Raw genomic sequence first — 17,544 nt, 5'->3', positions numbered from 1 at the left:
AAATGTATTATTTTTAAAAGTCTCATGAGTTTTTGGGCCTTGGCATATTTTTGAACGCTTGGGATTGGCAATACTGAAACAAACTTCTTCACTAAAAGTTAGTATACTTACATATTTAAATTTAGTGGACGGATACATAGCACAAGTCTCTACGCAATTCCCTCTCCACAAAATATATGCATTCACCATTGAATATGAAACTGAAATTTTAATTAGTGGAAAGGACAGCAACTGGGAACCATGAAAGTAACCGACTGCCTCTTTTAAGAGCACCAGGCATAAACACTGAAATAATTCTTCTAGAGACTACCAGGTTGTATATTCTCATGCTAGTTGAAACTTGGAAGGCCAAACTGAGTTCTTCCTTACATCCCAGTGTAAATCTGACATAATTCCAGTGACCTCGGTGAATAACACCAGATTTCCACTGAGATAACTAAGAACAGAATTTGATTCAGTACATTTGAAATGGTTTATTGTTGTCAGTTTGGTTTTAACATTCTGTACATCCATGATTTTTCTAACCCAATGAAGTATTAAGTTCTCATTTAGAATCCAATTGCTCCCACTCTAGCTATATTTAAGGCATTACAGAATATTAGCTGTATAGAGAACTGTATTAACATCCAGGCCCGAGGATTAATCACTAAGGAAATTAGTATAATTTGGCTCAGTTTCCCTCCTGAAGGGTACAAAGGATTGAAAAATTATAGTTGCCCCTCAGGGATGGTAGCAGCTGTCAAGAGTTATCCAACCAAAAGAAATAAAGGCGGCTTAGAAAATGCTTAGTTGTATGTGCTCCGAACAGTGGGATGGTGCCCTGCTGTAATAGCATGTTTGGCTGCTGTGTTCCATGATTATTACCTTCTCTCTAGAACTGCCTATTGGTTAGAATCTGCTGACACAGCAGATGGTGTGCAGTGGTTTAGGGCTTAGGACATGTGGTCTATCCCCCAAAATCGGGGCGGAGGGGAAGGCGGGGAGGGGAAATGGTAGAATAGAATTCCCCACAAAAACAAGCAAACCATCAAGCAAACCCACACCTAAGAATCAAATTAAAAATGCACAATAAAAAAAGGAAAAAGACATGGGCTTGAGAGTCATGAAGGTCTACATAATTTCTTAACTGATCATGATTTACAGAGTAAGGATTGAGGCACAAAGCATTGCCAAGGGATTAATGACCAGCTGGGAGAGTTGATGGCACAGGTTGACGCTATGGATCATTAACCCCAGCTAGTCATTAATTCCCCAGGAAATGCCCTGTGACAGAGCTGTTATGGCAATAACCCATTTAAAAAATAAATAAATAAAACATATTAAAGGGGTTTACTTTTTTGTGCAGTGTCATTATTTCCACGGAACAGCGAAAACAGAATGATTCTGACCGCCACTGCTGCTACCATACAGGATATTTCTGGGAAGTGAACCACGAACAGAAGCCAATCAAGTGTATCCTTCTGTTTTGTACAGACCCATCTAATTTACTCCCAGGCATTTTTATTCGGACTGAGTAGCACTCAGAAACCATGAGCAGAATCCGGCCCATTTCTGTGCTCGTGCTGTGCATACCCAGGAAGACACTTCTCAGTGCCCTGAGAAACTAAGAAAGGAACTTGGTGGTTGAATTTTAGAGCTTTATGAGTTTAAAAACTAATGGGGTTGAACAAGGAAAGTCCTTTTGTTTTGTGTCTCATCTACAGGTCCCATTAAGTATAAGCAACAGCAAGGCAAAGTCTGAATCAGTCCTGCAAACACATCTTTGGGAAAGCATTCATTCCAGATGTGAGAAGTATAAATAAGCATGTGCTAAGAATTAACCCAAGGTACCACGGCTTCCCCCTATTCTAAGTATAGATGAGATACCTTTTTAGCGCAGTGTCATTATTTCTGCAGAGCGCTTTAGGTATTAGACCACCTTAGCTATCAGTATGTGGTCAGTGTTTGCAAATGTTGACTTCTGAATGGTCACTCCTGTTCTCCAGCCGCATTCACACCACCGGTCTGTTCTCCCTAGAAGAATGATGATCACAACCTACTAACCCATTTTGGTAAATACCACCATTTGGAGCCAAGACTGGAACTTGAGGAAAAAATGCTTTACCTACTAATCTACCAACACTGTCAAGAGTCACACTCTCAATGGAGCTATGGAAAGGGTGGAGAGGAAAGAAATGCTAGATTAGAACATCTGATTTACACAGAAACATCACCCTTGTAAGAATGAATTATCAAATTTATCCGAGACACTTCTTACCTGTTCATTAGGCTCAAAGTTTATCTCCTCCTTTTCTGTCTTCATAGCTATTAACTTTGTGCTACTGGAAGGGTCTGTTTTACTGTCCAACCGCTCCAGTTTTGGGGTTACGTCCGGTAAACCAATATCTTTAGTATCATCTTTATCTAGCAAGTAACGAAGTAGTGCATTTTCTTTCTTCTTGGGACTCACTGGTTCCTGTTTAACAGTCACCTCTGAACCAGGAGCTGTGCTATTGGACTCCTGGTTCAGCTCTTTGCCTGTGGCCTCTGCTGTAAGCTTGGCCAAGTCTACAGGAGAACTGCTGTCCTGCAAGAGTCTGTGCAAAATTTTATGCTTCTCCTTGAGCGAGGTTCCATGTGCTGAACCAGAACCAGATAAGCCTCCAGTGGAGTCCTTGTTAGCATCTCCCATAGAATTTGACAAGGGTGAAGGCTCCATCTGATCAGATTTGGTGGTCAGCAGCTGTAAGAGCTTTGTCTGGCTTTTGCCATCATGCAGTCTGTTCTGTCCATCAGGCCGCTCACCACTGATAACCTGGGGCACATTGTTATCATTACTGTCTTTCTGTTCTCCTGAATGGCAGCTGCTCTCTGTTTGTCCAGTTGTACCTTCTGATTGCTCCCCATAAAGTCCAAAACAGTCTTTAGAGTCCACGCTTCCCATTTTGCTCAGCTGGGGAGGATTCATAGTAACAGGGGAATTTTGTAAATTACCCATTTTTAGGTCAGGTGAAGCCAACGATGACCCTAGAGAAACTCCATGACCCTCACTGAGGGCTTGAAGTGCATTTAGGGAACTGTTGGTGTAACTATGGCTATTTCCTGTGCTGCTGCAAACTCCCACAGGTGAATGCAAGCTTCCTGCAGGAGAAAACTGACTGGGTGGAATTCGAGGACTTCCTGCTACTCCAGGACTCACACGATGCCTTGGGGAAAGCATAGAGTTTGGCTGCCCTGGGTTCATACCAGGGCTGCTTTGTGAGGGACTATTCATTTTTAGTGCATAGTTACTACCCTGAGGAGTGGATGCTTGTATGCTTGACACATGGTTCATTCCCCCTGAACCACTAAACCTGCCTGCTGGCATGCCCATTTGTTCCTTTGGGCCATTTATGGCAAAATTTATATTGCTACTGATGGTCATATCCTGACCTGGGTTCCCACTGCACATGGCCTGATGGGCAGGGCTGCTGGAGCTAATTGGGTTCAATGTCTTCCCCATTGCTTGTCCAGTCAAATCCTGATTCATTCCACAGACATTTTGCTCTCTGTACCATAAAGGGAAAAAACAACAGTCTATTAGCTAAAACAAAAGAGATCTTACAAGTTGCGATTACAATTTAAAGTCTCTTTTAAAAATATGAGAGCAGACCTGCAATTAAAAATCAAGATATTGCTTCTGACAAAAGCCATCTGCAATTACCAGCATGGCTACACATGCACAGTTTTCAATGAACGCCTACAGTACGTTTTTCAGTAGCTTATTAATACATGTGTGGTTTAAAAGAAAAAAAATTACACTTCTCTTAAATTACAAACAGTAGATAGGTTACAATTACAATCTCTTCCCTCCATACAGAATGAGTTACCTTCCATAACTGAGGGAGGTTTCAACTTCTTAATTTTACCTCCTTAAAAAAATGTCCTATAAATACAGCTTTATAGGATAGCTGTGGCCAGATGTTCACCAGAATTTTGAACTTCTGTGAAGAAGCCCTGCTATAGGCTTGGAGCTTCTGTGGTGTTTGCCCGCTAGGCTCCCAATGAAAAGCAAGTTTAAAAAGTCACATCACTGAGCTGCCAGAAATGTCTAAGCTGCTCCAAGCATGGGAGCCAAGAAAACTACCGGAAAAAGTTCAGAATGAGAAGAGTGTGCCACCATTCTGGTTCTGGACAGATCTTTCATGTGCAAGGTGAAACTCATATCACGGAAGAGGGTAGAAAAAAGCAGCAGACAGAGAGGAAGGAAACTTGGAAAAAGCTCTTTAAAGAACATCTAAGTAAAATGTAGACTTTAATTATATTCTGTGAGAATGCAAGGTTTTTGTGCTTCTGTTGTAAAAATTAAGCTTGTTAAATCAGACATTTTTTCAAGTTCTCAGAGCTTTAAAGGGACACTGTCAGGTAGTTTAGATCAAAAATCTAGATTCGGAGGGGGAAAAAACACCAGCAAAAAACAACAACAACAACAACAACAAAAACCACCTGGGTTTTCAAGAACAAATATTAATGGAAGTGTGTTCATGAACTTTTTAGTTTAACATATAAGCATTTTTGTTTGGATTTAAACATTCCTTTGCAGCATTTGCTCAGTGAAGAACTTCAGCCAAACATTCAAACCTTGCAGTGCTGGCGCATGAGAACCAGGAAGAGAAGCTGACTACAAACCAACCCTTAGCTATTTTTATTAGCTAAGTGGAAGTAAACAACATAAATAGTAAAAGTTGAAAGTATATTTAAAATCCATCTTGCTCTACCAAAATGTATAATTTTTGACCTGACAATTCTTCCTTAATTTACAACTTTGGCAGACACTCATGAAATACTAATCCAAACAAAACACGTTTCAAGTTGTTAAATAGCAGCTTTCAGTGAGGTGAGTGCAATTCCAAAATCCATAATTGCCGTAAAATTGTTTCAGTTTGAATTAGATTTATAGGTGTATTCTTCTCCCTAAACACGTAGAAACGTAGATATGCAGTGAAACAGCATAGTAATGAAAAACCCTGAGTAAAGGTTGTACATGGAATATGACACAATATACAAGTACCTTTAATGACCTAATTCATAATTTATTTTTGAAGTGATAGGGTCAGTGATTATTTACTCTTGAATTCAATACTGTTGACTTGTCTCTCACTTTTTGGAGGCAATGCTCTCGAATTAGGGTGCCATATATTAATGTATTTTGCATCAGAGCATACGGTTGTGAAATCATTACTCGAAGCACTAACATGATCAGGTGATTTGATTGCCAGTCTTGCAAAGTGACATATTTTGTGCACCCAAAGCATGCTCTAATAGTCACATGGCAGTCTTTCACACACAGCTATGCCCAGGACCATGACACACCCAGAACTATAGGAATTTACCTCTGATGTTTTTAACAGGTAGTCGTGTCATGGCAAAGCAAGGCAAGCCAAATTTCTGGTTTCTATCACGCAAAATGCACAGGGAACTAAAATACTAAAATTAAAAGCATGAGCTCAAGATAGATTTTGTGATATTTAACAAGAGTCCTAGAGGCGAAAATCCAGCATGCTATTTGCCTAGCTATTGAGGACAGTCTGTTACTGCTGTAAGAGCTGATCTAAACAACTTTTATTTTGCTTTAATGGTACCAGTGGTAGACCAGCTGAAATGTCAATCAGTCTAAACAATCTGTACAATACAATACAATTCTGTACCCTCACTATGTCTATGCCCAGGGTGGGGAAGTAAGGAAAAAGGCTTATTAAAAATAACAAATATTACCTGTGAAGCATATGCAAGGATATTACAAGCTGAGGTTCACTAGTAGTCTGAGAACGGATGAGCTTGCTCTTCGTTTGGGCAGCAACTATAGTGCCATCAGACAAGGAAAATCGATAGACAGAACTGAATGCTAGTCCCTGCCTCAGCACTGTAAATAAGCAAACACCATAATTAATGAGGAACCATAATATAAGTAGATTACACACATAAAACCTAAATCCATCAGTAATGGCTGCTTGGGTGCCTTCTGATGGCGCAACAGGAGTTGTGTGATTCACTTTACACAAGAAGTAAGGGCTGTTAAAGAAAACACGATGTTTTGAAGATTTTAAACACTGAGGTGCATGATGTAAAGTATATACAATAAAGGAACGAGCATGTGCTGTAGAGCGATCACATCAAGAGGGCAGTTGAAATAACAAATCTGCAATATACCTGAGAGAGAGAATCCACAAAAGCAATAAAATTAGAACTTGGGAACACAATGCATTTCAGTGGAGGAGAGGCCCAGAAGCCAATTCCTCCTTTGAGTTAGCAGATATGCAATATCTTTTCTTTAAATATTTATCTAATTCCTTTTGCTGCTCTTAGAATTTTCCCCCCATGCATATCACCTATTCCCCATGAAGACATCTTATGTAAATGTCATTGCTGTCTAGCCCTTTAGTTATCATAAGTCCACCTTTTTTTTTGTTCCTTGTTCCAATAGTCTGTAACAGCTATCCTCTCTGTTCCCTTAAAAAAATGCAAAAGCATCTCTAAAAGGGACACTTATCTGAATGTGGAAAAATTGGAAAGAGTCCAGCGGAGGGCAACAAAAATTATTAGGGGACTGGAACACATGACTTATGAGGAGAGGCTGAGGGAACTCGGATTGTTTAGTCTGCGGAAGAGAAGAATGAGGGGGGATTTGATAGGTGCTTTCAACTACCTGAAAGGGGGTTCCAAAGAGGATGGATCTAGACTGTTCTCAGTGGTAGCAGATGACAGAACAAGGAGTAATGGTCTCAAGTTGCAGTGGGGGAGGTTTAGGTTGGATATTAGGAAAAACTTTTTCACTAGGAGGGTGGTGAAACACTGGAATGCGTTACCTAGGGAGGTGGTGGAATCTCCTTCCTTAGAAGTTTTTAAGGTCAGGCTTGACAAAACCCTGGCTGGGATGATTTAGTTAGGGATTGGTCCTGCTTTGAGCAGGGGGTTGGACTAGATGACCTCCTGAGGTCCCTTCCAACCCTGATATTCTATGATTCTATGATAAAAAAGCAAATATTAAAAAAACCCCAAAACACATGATGAAACTTCTTATACAAGTTATTAAAATGCTTATTAAAATTAGAGAGGCGTCTAAGACACACTTTCCCAATGTTGGGGTTGTTTGGATTCAGGATTTTGGTTTGATCTATTACATAGAGGTATGCCAGGGCTCTTACGTTTGGATCTAGATCCGAATGTCACCAAATTCAGCTTTGTGGCTCCCAGTCTCTACTTGTGACCCATCTCTAATTAAAATTGAAATATTTTTTAAAAAAGCAAAATCTCAGCATTGATGCAGTTCACTTACATTTTTGCCCTCATATAGTGTAACTAGATCAACCACTCTCAATTTCTGATTTTCATGCACAATCTCAAAGCTGTTATGCTTCAGTAGCAAATGTTATCGGGAATGTTTAAATGCCTTCCCCTAACTGATTATTTCCCCAGGAATTAAAAAAAAAAAAAAGTTTCTGTATCAGGTACCATCAAACATATTAGCTAAACAGCAACTAGACTAGATTTTGGAACTAAATCCTGACAGCGTCTCTTTAATTTCCCCTCTCTCTCTCTCTCTCTCTCTCTCTCTCTCTCTCTCTCACACAAACACGTTTTCTGTGCATTTTTATTATTATTAATAGTATCTTCCAATCCCTGAATTGCTGTTTTCTTTTTGCGTGCTTTTTAATTTTCCCTGTCATAAAAAAATGATTAGCACCAAGCACAGTTTTCCAAGTGTGGCTTTATTACTCCCTTATACCGTGCTAGAAGAGTTTCTTCACACTTGTAATACTGGTATGATTGGTTTCCTTCCCTGCCCCCACACTGTTCTTACATAGTGTGCTGCAAGGTTTGAAAGGATTATTTTGGCAGTGAGAAAACAGGAAACACAAGTTAGACAACCAGAAGAGCTTTGGCAGAGTAAAAATGTAAAGAAAAACAAAAACCAACAACTATGAAACAATGCAAAGCAGAATTTCACTGCAAGGTATGTCATTGTTTAAATTTAACCTTTGGACACCACAAAGTTCAGTGCTCTCAGCCTTAGCAGCACAGGCACACACCACATCAGGAAATTCCAACACTTCATGCCAGCAGGATAGATGTGAAATCGCTACTTAAATCATTTTTTGAACTAATGCTTTAAGCAAACAAGAATGTTTCCGTAGTCTTCTTCCGGAAATGCCTTGTTTCTCGCTTCAGCCAATAAAAAGAGAGCGCATTTCAACCAAACCAGCCACACTTTGCATTTGTCACTGAGAATCAGTTTGAAAGACTTTCATTTTTGATTCTATATCCACAGTTCCTGTTTTCTGACAATGACCCAAAGTTGTATCTGGTCTGAGCGTTCTCCAGATATGCCCTCTTTTGTTCCGTCCCCAAACTTCGGCAAAGCTGTGACTCTATAGATTTCATCAGGTCACAGCTTTGTGAAACAACATGCCTGTTGTCTATGTGGCCATGCAGACTGTTATATAAGTATAGGCTATGTTTAAATCTTGTTCAACAAATTTGAAGCCAGATTCTGATGACCTTACATGTGGGAATACTTTGCTCCACAATCAGCTAGTCAGCATAAGTAATCAGTATTTAGCTCACGGTTAGAGCAAGTATAGATGATGTCTGAATAAAAAAATTAAATCACCTCACCCTAACACACACCATGGGAGACCTTCCATTACCTTCCACTATCCTGCACCCTACCTCCCTTATTATCTATGTTCTTGACTGCTAGGGCAGTGTTCTAGAATACCTACCAGCTGGTGGTCTGCCTTCAATGTAGTACAACATGCTACAGCTTACACTAGCCATCAGTGCTGCAGCTTCAACAGATCACAGCGAAGTTTTCTTGTAGTGAATTTTGACAGTGAATATCCATTTTTTGTAGAGAAGCAGAATTAGAGCCTTGAATGATCTCAGTACACTGTAACGTGTACGTTGATAGTATGGTGAAATATTGTGTAATGAAAGTTTTCGGTAACCCTCTCTAAGACAGCTGCAATGATTTGAACATTTAAGCACAGATGGCTGATGAGTTACAAGCATATCACAAAGCACCCCTTTAATGTGTCAGAGTACTAACAAGAATGGTAAGGTTGAGACAGAAAAGTGGTGCAAGATCTCCCCAGAGATAAGTTTTCTTTACTGTTCATTGGAGATATTGGTTTAGAGGGAGGCTCTCAACATCCCTTAATCGTCCCACGTGGATGTAATGTAAAGAGAGCATGACCAATCCCCAAAGCAACAAACACACAGTTTAAATACAGAAAACACTGAAATATAAACCTAACCTTCCTGATGATGCCTCTTGGCAAAAGATATCTCTCCCTCATGCTGTGCATGGAATCTTTGAATGCATCTTCTCACCAAATCCTCCCAGCCAGGTTTCATGGCTGCTCGCATGGTGCTAGTGTCTAGTGAAGTTATCTTGCCTGGGTTAAATAAAACAGTTGTTAGTGATTCTCTTAAAAAACACAAACCAAAAATCCCCAACTTCCCAAAACTCTGTTTTCACAATACCTTGCAGATCCTGGCGAGTAGAAAAACTCTCTGATGAGGGAGGAACTGGCCTTTCCTTCATTGGAATTCTTCTTGCCACACAAATCAAGCAAGACTGCAAATCTTAAATGAAACAATATTACGTCAGTATTTTCTTAAGCAGGGAAACCAATGCAGGGAAAGATTTTTTTTTTTAAAAGAAATAAGTCTTTCGTTACATTTTTGGGTTAAACCTAATACGTTTAGTACTCATGAAAGCAAGAGATGGATAGCATTGCTATGGTCTATGTTGTCCTCGCCTACACTGAAAGTCACAGACTGGGAGGGTTTTCTGCAAGAAAATCTCTGTGAGGATTCCTTTGTGGATATTACCCTATATCAGCCATAACATTACATTCAGGTAGATTCCTCTCTTACATTTTCTTAGTCTTGAGAAGAGCCTATGTTCATAACTGATAGCACATGCAATAAACTGTTACATTTATTTGCATGTGTATGTTTTTAGCTGTAGCTGCACAGGTTAGAAAATATTTAACAGAAAACAACATATTGCACGTATAGAGAACACAATTCTTGAACATTTATATAACTTTGCAATTTCCAAACCACATTCCTTCAAACATGTCTAGAGTACTTGTGCTTCTTGAGGAGAAAATTTCACAATTAGCCACTCTGAGTACTCAATATGCATCTGAAAATTTTTTTACTGATGGAGTAAATAATGAAGGAAATGCTGAACCACAACAGTCTTCACATTCTGATAACTCAAAAATTGCCTAACAAAATTTTGCTGTCAATGGGCCAAATTCCTCTTACAATTACACTGATGTAAGTCCAGTGCATGAAATACGTGAGGTTACTCCAAATTTATATTGGTATGTCTGAACAAATTGTGTGCAGGCCAGCCTATGTAATGCAAATTAAGAGGAAAGTTACACAGTTTAAAGGAAAAGGGAAAGCTTGTATATCTTCTGTTCCCTGCTTTGGAGAAACCACTTTATCTTGATTTCACCGTAGTTACTGATCTATAATTTTTGGGGTAAGCCTGGAAGGAGAAGGTCAAGACACCATTAAAATAAGCAAAATAAAAGTATGCACCATTTACCTTCACCATCTTCCTTGATGGACTTTGGTTGAGAAACAGCAAAGCACTGCATAGTTTCATACTTCTGATGTGCTTCCTGGTTATCAGGGCCTTCTTCAGCATCAGTTAAAGGTTTTACCAGCATCCGACAATTAAATGTATGGCTGTTGCGCCTAGGGGCTTCACCAGACCAAGGTCCCCCATTCACTAAGCAAAGCAAAGTTCATATAATAAGATTAGTCTCAGAAGTAGTCATTCCTACCAGCATCCAAAGTTCACATGTAAAAAGAGAATTAATTATGGTGCTTTATAAACTGGGGGAAACACTCATTTAATAAACAATACAATTTTGATATTAGAGTCCTATCCAGCTGGTGCAAAGTAATTTCATCCTCGTCACTTAAATGGATCACAGTCCCTAGTTTGTTCAGCCACCTTGTCTTTCCTTAGTTAAGCAGCTTAAAAAGAGAACAAACAGAAAGGCAGTACAAAGTTCTAAATACCTGCACCCAAAAAAGAGATGGAGCACCCTGATCAACTGTCTAACACTGCCATCAGTACTGGACAGATTATGTTAACTCTATCTTCCAACAGCCTGGAAGAAAGTGTGTGCAGTAAAGTAATGTGTTTGCCAATACAAATCTGGGAGTGCGTTGGTTAATACAAAAGAGAAGGGCAAGATCATTCAAATTGTATTGCACAGAGTAGGAACATTGGCAGATAAAGAGTTAACATGCAGTGTACATAAACGTGAGGCAAGGAGGCTAGAGACAAATTAAAATAAGTACCCTCAGCTACGATGTAGAACACCGTAGGAGGATGACCTGGGTCCAATAGTGGATAAAACTAAAACCTTTTCCAGAGTGCTTAAGAGAAGTAAAAAAGGAAACAAAATCCTTGGATGCATAAATATAGGTACTGAACAAAAGTCAGAGCAAATTATTCTAACAGTGCATAAGGTACTAAGGAGGCCATATTTAGAATACCATGCACAGTCCTGCTCAGCTATTTGTAAAAAGTAATAAATAAATGGAAAATGTACAGGAGAGGCTGATAAGAACAATTCAGTGACTTACATTTCTTAGCCATTCAAAAATGCTTCATAATTTTCTATTCTTTAATATTTATTTTTTAAAAGAAGTTATGAGGATCTCACTGACATATAACAATGTTTCAATGAACAAAAATGACATAATACTGTTCAAACTATTGTGAACAAATGTACATGCAAGAAAGGTAGTACCAAAAAAGGTAAGATATAAGAAATAAGCAGAAATAAAGTATAAATGAACATAGCAATACAAACAGTTCTTAAAAAGAAACGGGATAAACATTTGGGAAAATAAAAATAAGAATGAAATAAAACATCTAACGACAAGGCAGTTTCTGTCCTTATATTGTAAAATGTCCTCTCTTCCTTGTAGTTATGAATCATTTCTTAGAATAACCAGTTTACATGTGGGAAGTGGGGGAAAACTCACACAGATAATGTTATCTGTGTTTGTAAGGATTCACTATAAAGACCTTGCAGCAATGTCAGTCATACATCTGCCAGTTACTATGAGCAGGTTTGAAGAAAAACTGAAACCCAAAAGAAGAGACAAAAGGAGGCTGATTTTGAGAAATAATCATTTGTTACATAGCCTTTAGGCATAAACACAATAAACACAGTACATCTGACATGGACTTTAGCTTAAGTAACTGAATGCTATTAAGTGAAGCAATGAAAACATTGACTTAAGAAACCAAAGATAAATATAAATGAGCAATGGCAAATTTTTGTGGGAAATGAATATACCTAAAGATTTTGGCAGCAGGTTTCTGACAAATTCATTGTGGTCCCCTACATGCAGGATGCTGTATACACTTGTGTTCATCAGCTCTTCTTGGTTGTACCTTAGGTATTGTGTCACATTCTCAGAAACAAACACAATGTTACCTTCCAGGTTCACTACAAAGAAGAACCCATCGAGGGCCTAGAAGAAAAACATGAAGAGAAAAGCCATAATCTGATTAACAAAAGATATAAGGAAACAATAACCTCTTTTAGAGGACAGATGTCTCTTCTCCCCCTCCCTTCTCCCCCAGCTAGCTTGTACTGAATGATGAGAAGCATATGAAGTTCCATGTAGTAGATCAAATTTTACTCAAGATATAATACTAACAAACTGAAAAGGGTTGAAAGATGTAGATTTCATATCAACAGTGTTGTGAAACCAGTACATAAAGGCAGAAAGAAAAAAAATGTATTTTTGAAAGTCTACTGTGACAGCCAAGTTACTGGACTTTTTAAAAACTATTTGCTGACTTCCTTTTAAAATGTATGCTGAATATTATATTTTTGTTTCTCCCCTAACCAGGAGAAAACAAAAGTTCAGTCTCAGTAAGAAGTTCTCGTGCAAAGATAAAAGCATTAGTTTGTTGCCTAGCAATGACTGTTCTTATGATGCAAGCATGATTGTGCATAAATGCCTAGGAATAACTCAGAGCCTTCCTCTCTGTTTAATTTTATGACATATACACAGACCGGGGACAAAGATTTAAATTCAAACCATGAAATCCATTGGATTCAAGCATTCAATTGCCAGCTCAGCCCACATGAACCTTCTGCCACTTTGCCTGATATACTGACTCTTCAGAAGGCTGCTCTGAAAAAAAATGTTTAACTTCCATTTTGATTTGGAAATGCAAGAAGGTAATTTTGTACCTATAATCAGAGGAACAAACCACTGACAGGACAACAGGGTTACCCATGATTTTTTAGAAATAAAAGTTAGTGGATCCACACTACTGATAAGCCTAAATACAGCACAAGGAGGAGTTGTCACAGCACTGTACATTGGCACGTGATAGAATGGCTAAATCTTCTATAATACACAACCTGTAATATCTTTAATATGCTGTCGTATCATACCTAGGTTGTCGATGTGTATTACAAATACAACACAGCACTGAGCGGTTAGCAGGTCCATATTTTAAAAATATATGTAAAAAATCTGGCCATGGACCCTATTGCATATCAAAAGGAAATCGCTTGTTTTATTATTTATATTACAGTAGTGCCCACAATATGCTTGATGTTGCACAGATATACTGTATACAAAGACACAATTCAGGCCCCAAAGAGCATACAATATAAAAACACAGAAAAACCCCCCCAGAAGATGGGCAAAAGAAGGCAAAACATACAAGCAGAGCATTCAAGATAATGACTGGCAAATGTCTTGTTTATTCCCTTTTTAAATTATATATAATAAAAGTAAGATATATACATATATACACACATTTATCATCTCACTGCTTTTGAATGTAGAAATTTTAGGTGCTTGTTTGTTCTGTCAATTGTCAGAATTTTTAATCCTTATGCTTTGTTTGTTTTTGCATTGTGTACACTGCCTTTTCTGTTTCTAATTATTTTAACCCTTGCCTATTTGTGAAGGCTTGCCTCTTTTCTATATATTTTCATAACAGTTGCATAGTTATTTATTTGTAAACTATACCTTTTAAAAAGTTTTAATTTATTTAGGCCCCAATTCTAATGGCAAATCTCCTATTGACATCTCTGGTGCAGATCAATGTCTTTTTGTATCTATGCACGATGGGGAGACTTTCAAAGACACAAATTGCAGGTAGATGTCTAATAGGGTCTTTAGCATCTCACCCCTCAACTTATATGGTCCACAACCTAAAGCCTCCTATTATAGCAACCTCCTTGGTGGGGGAGCACTCCAGGCAACTTCTTCACTGCTATTTCTTGAGCTGACTAGAGGGATCGGTAAGTAGTAGCATGAGTCTATGTAGTGATTATGGCTTATCTATAGCATTCTCATCTCCTAATGTTCAGAAGCAAAAGGCAAAATCAGTTTACTTTTAGGGTAACTGCTAGACTGTCAAACCAGCTTATGGCAACAAATTATTTAAAACTTATTGAGGTTTCTACTTTGTAATGCTGATTTCTTATCTCTTCCCCAGATATACTACACCATGACAGACTGTTGGAACAATAACGTAATCTTGCACCCCTCCCTTCAGGGCTCTTGCTCTGACAGGGGCAACGAGGTTGGCAGAGAGAATAAGAGAACAGAAATTCTTTTAGAGGACATATTGGAAAAGAAAACAAAGTTTTGTTCTTTGGGTTGCTGCGGACTATTGTCTTACTCTCTTTTGCGCACACACTCCCCTGCCTTAAACAGGAAATTTGTGAAAATCCCATCAGAACTAGCAAATGATGATGAATTCTATTTACTTTCTTCAACAGGAAACACTTGCAAGTATGAAGACACCCCTCCAATTAAATTGTTTAATAGAAAAGAGAATTACATTTCTAAATCAGATAACTAGTATGCAGTCAGTTGGCTTTGCCATTATTTTCCTTACTTCATAAAGAGAAAAAAGTGGACTCATCAAGCCTATGAGACTTTTAAAGAGATGAAAACACTTAATTGCATTTCCTTACAAAGATAAAGATACACAGAATACATTTGTGGTCTTTTCACAGAGAATGCACAATAACTTTGCGACCTTTTAAGTATCTGTTGTGCAAAGGCTTGAGTTTATTAATATCATTTCTTAATTTTTTACTGTCAATGCAGAACGGTTTCACGGTAGAGGAGAAAAATAAATTAAATCCTAACAAAGTAACACGAGGATATAACCTGTGATTTTAAATACCCTGCGTGCTGCAATAGCTAAGCACAATAGGGTGAGATAGGGATAATTTTTTAGCCTTAAATTTCGTGTGTGTGATTAAATCAGATCTTTATGATCAATTAACATTTACATGAAGACTGGAATTACTACACTGCCATGTATGAGCTCTGAGGTTTAACTTTGCTTGTTAGCAAAAACAGCAACATTCAGTTCAGTGAGCAAGTGTAATAAATATTAATTAAAGTTTTCATCTTATGAGTGTAATGCACTAGTTATTCAGGGGACAACTTCTTCAGTCTGTCTAATCTGTCTAACCTATCTAGTGCTCTGCCTGATAGTTGAGAATTTTTCAGTTCCGTAATTCCATATACAGCTCAGGAAACAGTGTCAGATTTCTGTGGTTTTTTTATCTAATGAGTCATGGATAGTAATTCAAATATTTATCATTTATTAGGGTTTATAGTTTGGCTGATGCTACATTTTGGGAATAATGGGGTAATTCATATATCTGTCAAACTTGGTTCCTCTAGCTAGACTCAGGGCTTTTTGTTTAGTTTTGTCTAAACCAACATTTATTCCTCCTTACAGATAAAGATCACTGTCAGAATGGGTATTAAGTGTTTGTAACAGAACTTAAACATATAAAACATCAGTGACAGAGAGTAAATGACAGTAGTTAAATACGCTAGCGTCCTAGATGGCATGTATGCGCTATAGATAACAATGATATCAAGGGTGTTTTAAGAGTTAAGGTTTCAACTATTCAGCCTCTTCTGATATCAATGGAAGTCACACAGTTAAAGTCATGCAGAATTCTTTGCGAAGCTAATCAAAAGATTTATCCTGAAGAATTCCCATAGATGTGTGTTTTTGTAATCAGGAGGTGAAACAAGCATGTTACCTATGCAGAAATGGCAAAAGTAATTAAGATAATGTGTAGCAATGATGCATAATTTTAGAGAAATACTCCCCCACCCAGCCCACATGTATACGTTTTGTAAGTCAATGAGAGCATACGCATGAGTTTACCAAATCTCCATATTTCAGAATGGCACACAAAATTAGGACATTTCATAAAATGGAACTCAAGAAATATCCATGACTACAGTGGTTAAATATATAATATGATGCTACTGTTCTAAACCTGCTCCCCTGGAAATCAATGTTTTGTCACTGAATTAAATTCAATAGGATCAGCAGCATGCTCTGTATTTGTGATATGGAATGGCATCTTAAGTAGCAAAGATGGCTGTTTTATCGAAGTGATAACATTTGATCATGCCTTTAAGAGTGAGTTTCAATTTGATTTTTTCACTCCATGACATTCATCTTGATATTATATGTAGCGGAATTAACTCCAATGTAAAGAAAACGTTGGGCACTTACCTCAAGCATCATTGGTCCAAGTGCATCCTTGTCGATGACACTCTGACCTGTAGATGATACATCCGCTTTTTGTACTTCATCTTCATTGGCCGCTGCTGCTTTTTCTGCATTAAAGAGAACTATGCATTAAATGACAGAACAGAGCTCTTAAAAAGGTATTATCATTTTTCAAGTCCACAATAGTTTGTGACAGATACCAAGCAAACCACTACGACTGAGATTAAAGAAGCCTCCATCGTGATATGGGGAAGCAAGGCTAGCGGGTTAACTTTTCAACTCTAGAACTGTAGGCTCAAATCCTTCTTTAGGATAGCAATGAAATAGTGGTTTCATCCTGGTCCCTAGCAGTTAATTGACTAAATTACAGAGCACATACACACTGTCTGGCATGACAGGCACTCTCTGCTTATAAAGAGGTGGACAGCTGACTGGAAGACCTGGCAAAGCACCTGTCTCGTTATCCTTGCACTATCTTTTCGTGAGCACTACATTTAAAAAAAAACACCAGAAGCTAACAACATTAGACGGATCCGGAGTTCATGCATAAGTGAAAGAGTTTTTGCACTCCCATTTCCACACCACACAATTATTATTGTTTATCATTTTAAATTCACATTGTATTATTCACACTATAGTGTTTTTCCCCACTGTCACTTATGCATATTTACCAATATGCACATAAAATAGATATAATTTCAAGAGCGCTGCATGAAAATTAAATGATAAACAACAGAAGCAAACAAAAATAACTTTCTGGGAGCATACCACCACCTGTGCTAATGTTTCAATTGTACGGATCTGAACAATTTGCAACCTTGTTCGTGCTCCATGCTGTAGTACTGATTAAACAGCCAAACCAGAATTTTGCCTCAAAATATCTTATAAATCAAATTAATTTAGCAAATCTGCACTCTGAATCATGCCAATCCATATTAATTATT

At 38.1% G+C, this 17,544-nt stretch overlaps 1 protein-coding gene across 15 annotated transcripts in view; it reads right to left on the bottom strand.

The window, feature by feature from the left end:
• NCOA2 (nuclear receptor coactivator 2) overlaps positions 1 to 17,544 on the bottom strand; it is a 259,553-nt gene that overhangs the window by 42,693 nt on the left and 199,316 nt on the right. For all 15 annotated transcript variants that reach the window (XM_073330891.2, XM_073330882.1, XM_073330888.1 and 12 more), the window contains 7 exons: positions 16,604 to 16,707; positions 12,366 to 12,543; positions 10,589 to 10,774; positions 9,505 to 9,606; positions 9,276 to 9,416; positions 5,734 to 5,881; positions 2,258 to 3,527 (listed from right to left, as the gene is read on the bottom strand). In XM_073330891.2, coding sequence (XP_073186992.1) covers positions 2,258 to 3,527; positions 5,734 to 5,881; positions 9,276 to 9,416; positions 9,505 to 9,606; positions 10,589 to 10,774; positions 12,366 to 12,543; positions 16,604 to 16,707 — 2,129 coding nt within the window. The remainder of the gene's footprint in view (positions 1 to 2,257; positions 3,528 to 5,733; positions 5,882 to 9,275; positions 9,417 to 9,504; positions 9,607 to 10,588; positions 10,775 to 12,365; positions 12,544 to 16,603; positions 16,708 to 17,544) is intronic.

This window comes from Lepidochelys kempii, chromosome 2 (assembly GCF_965140285.1).
Source record: "Lepidochelys kempii isolate rLepKem1 chromosome 2, rLepKem1.hap1, whole genome shotgun sequence".
Classification (NCBI taxonomy): domain Eukaryota; kingdom Metazoa; phylum Chordata; order Testudines; family Cheloniidae; genus Lepidochelys; species Lepidochelys kempii.
Note: the sequence above shows the minus strand (reverse complement) of the source record. Positions and strands in the feature narration are given on the sequence as shown.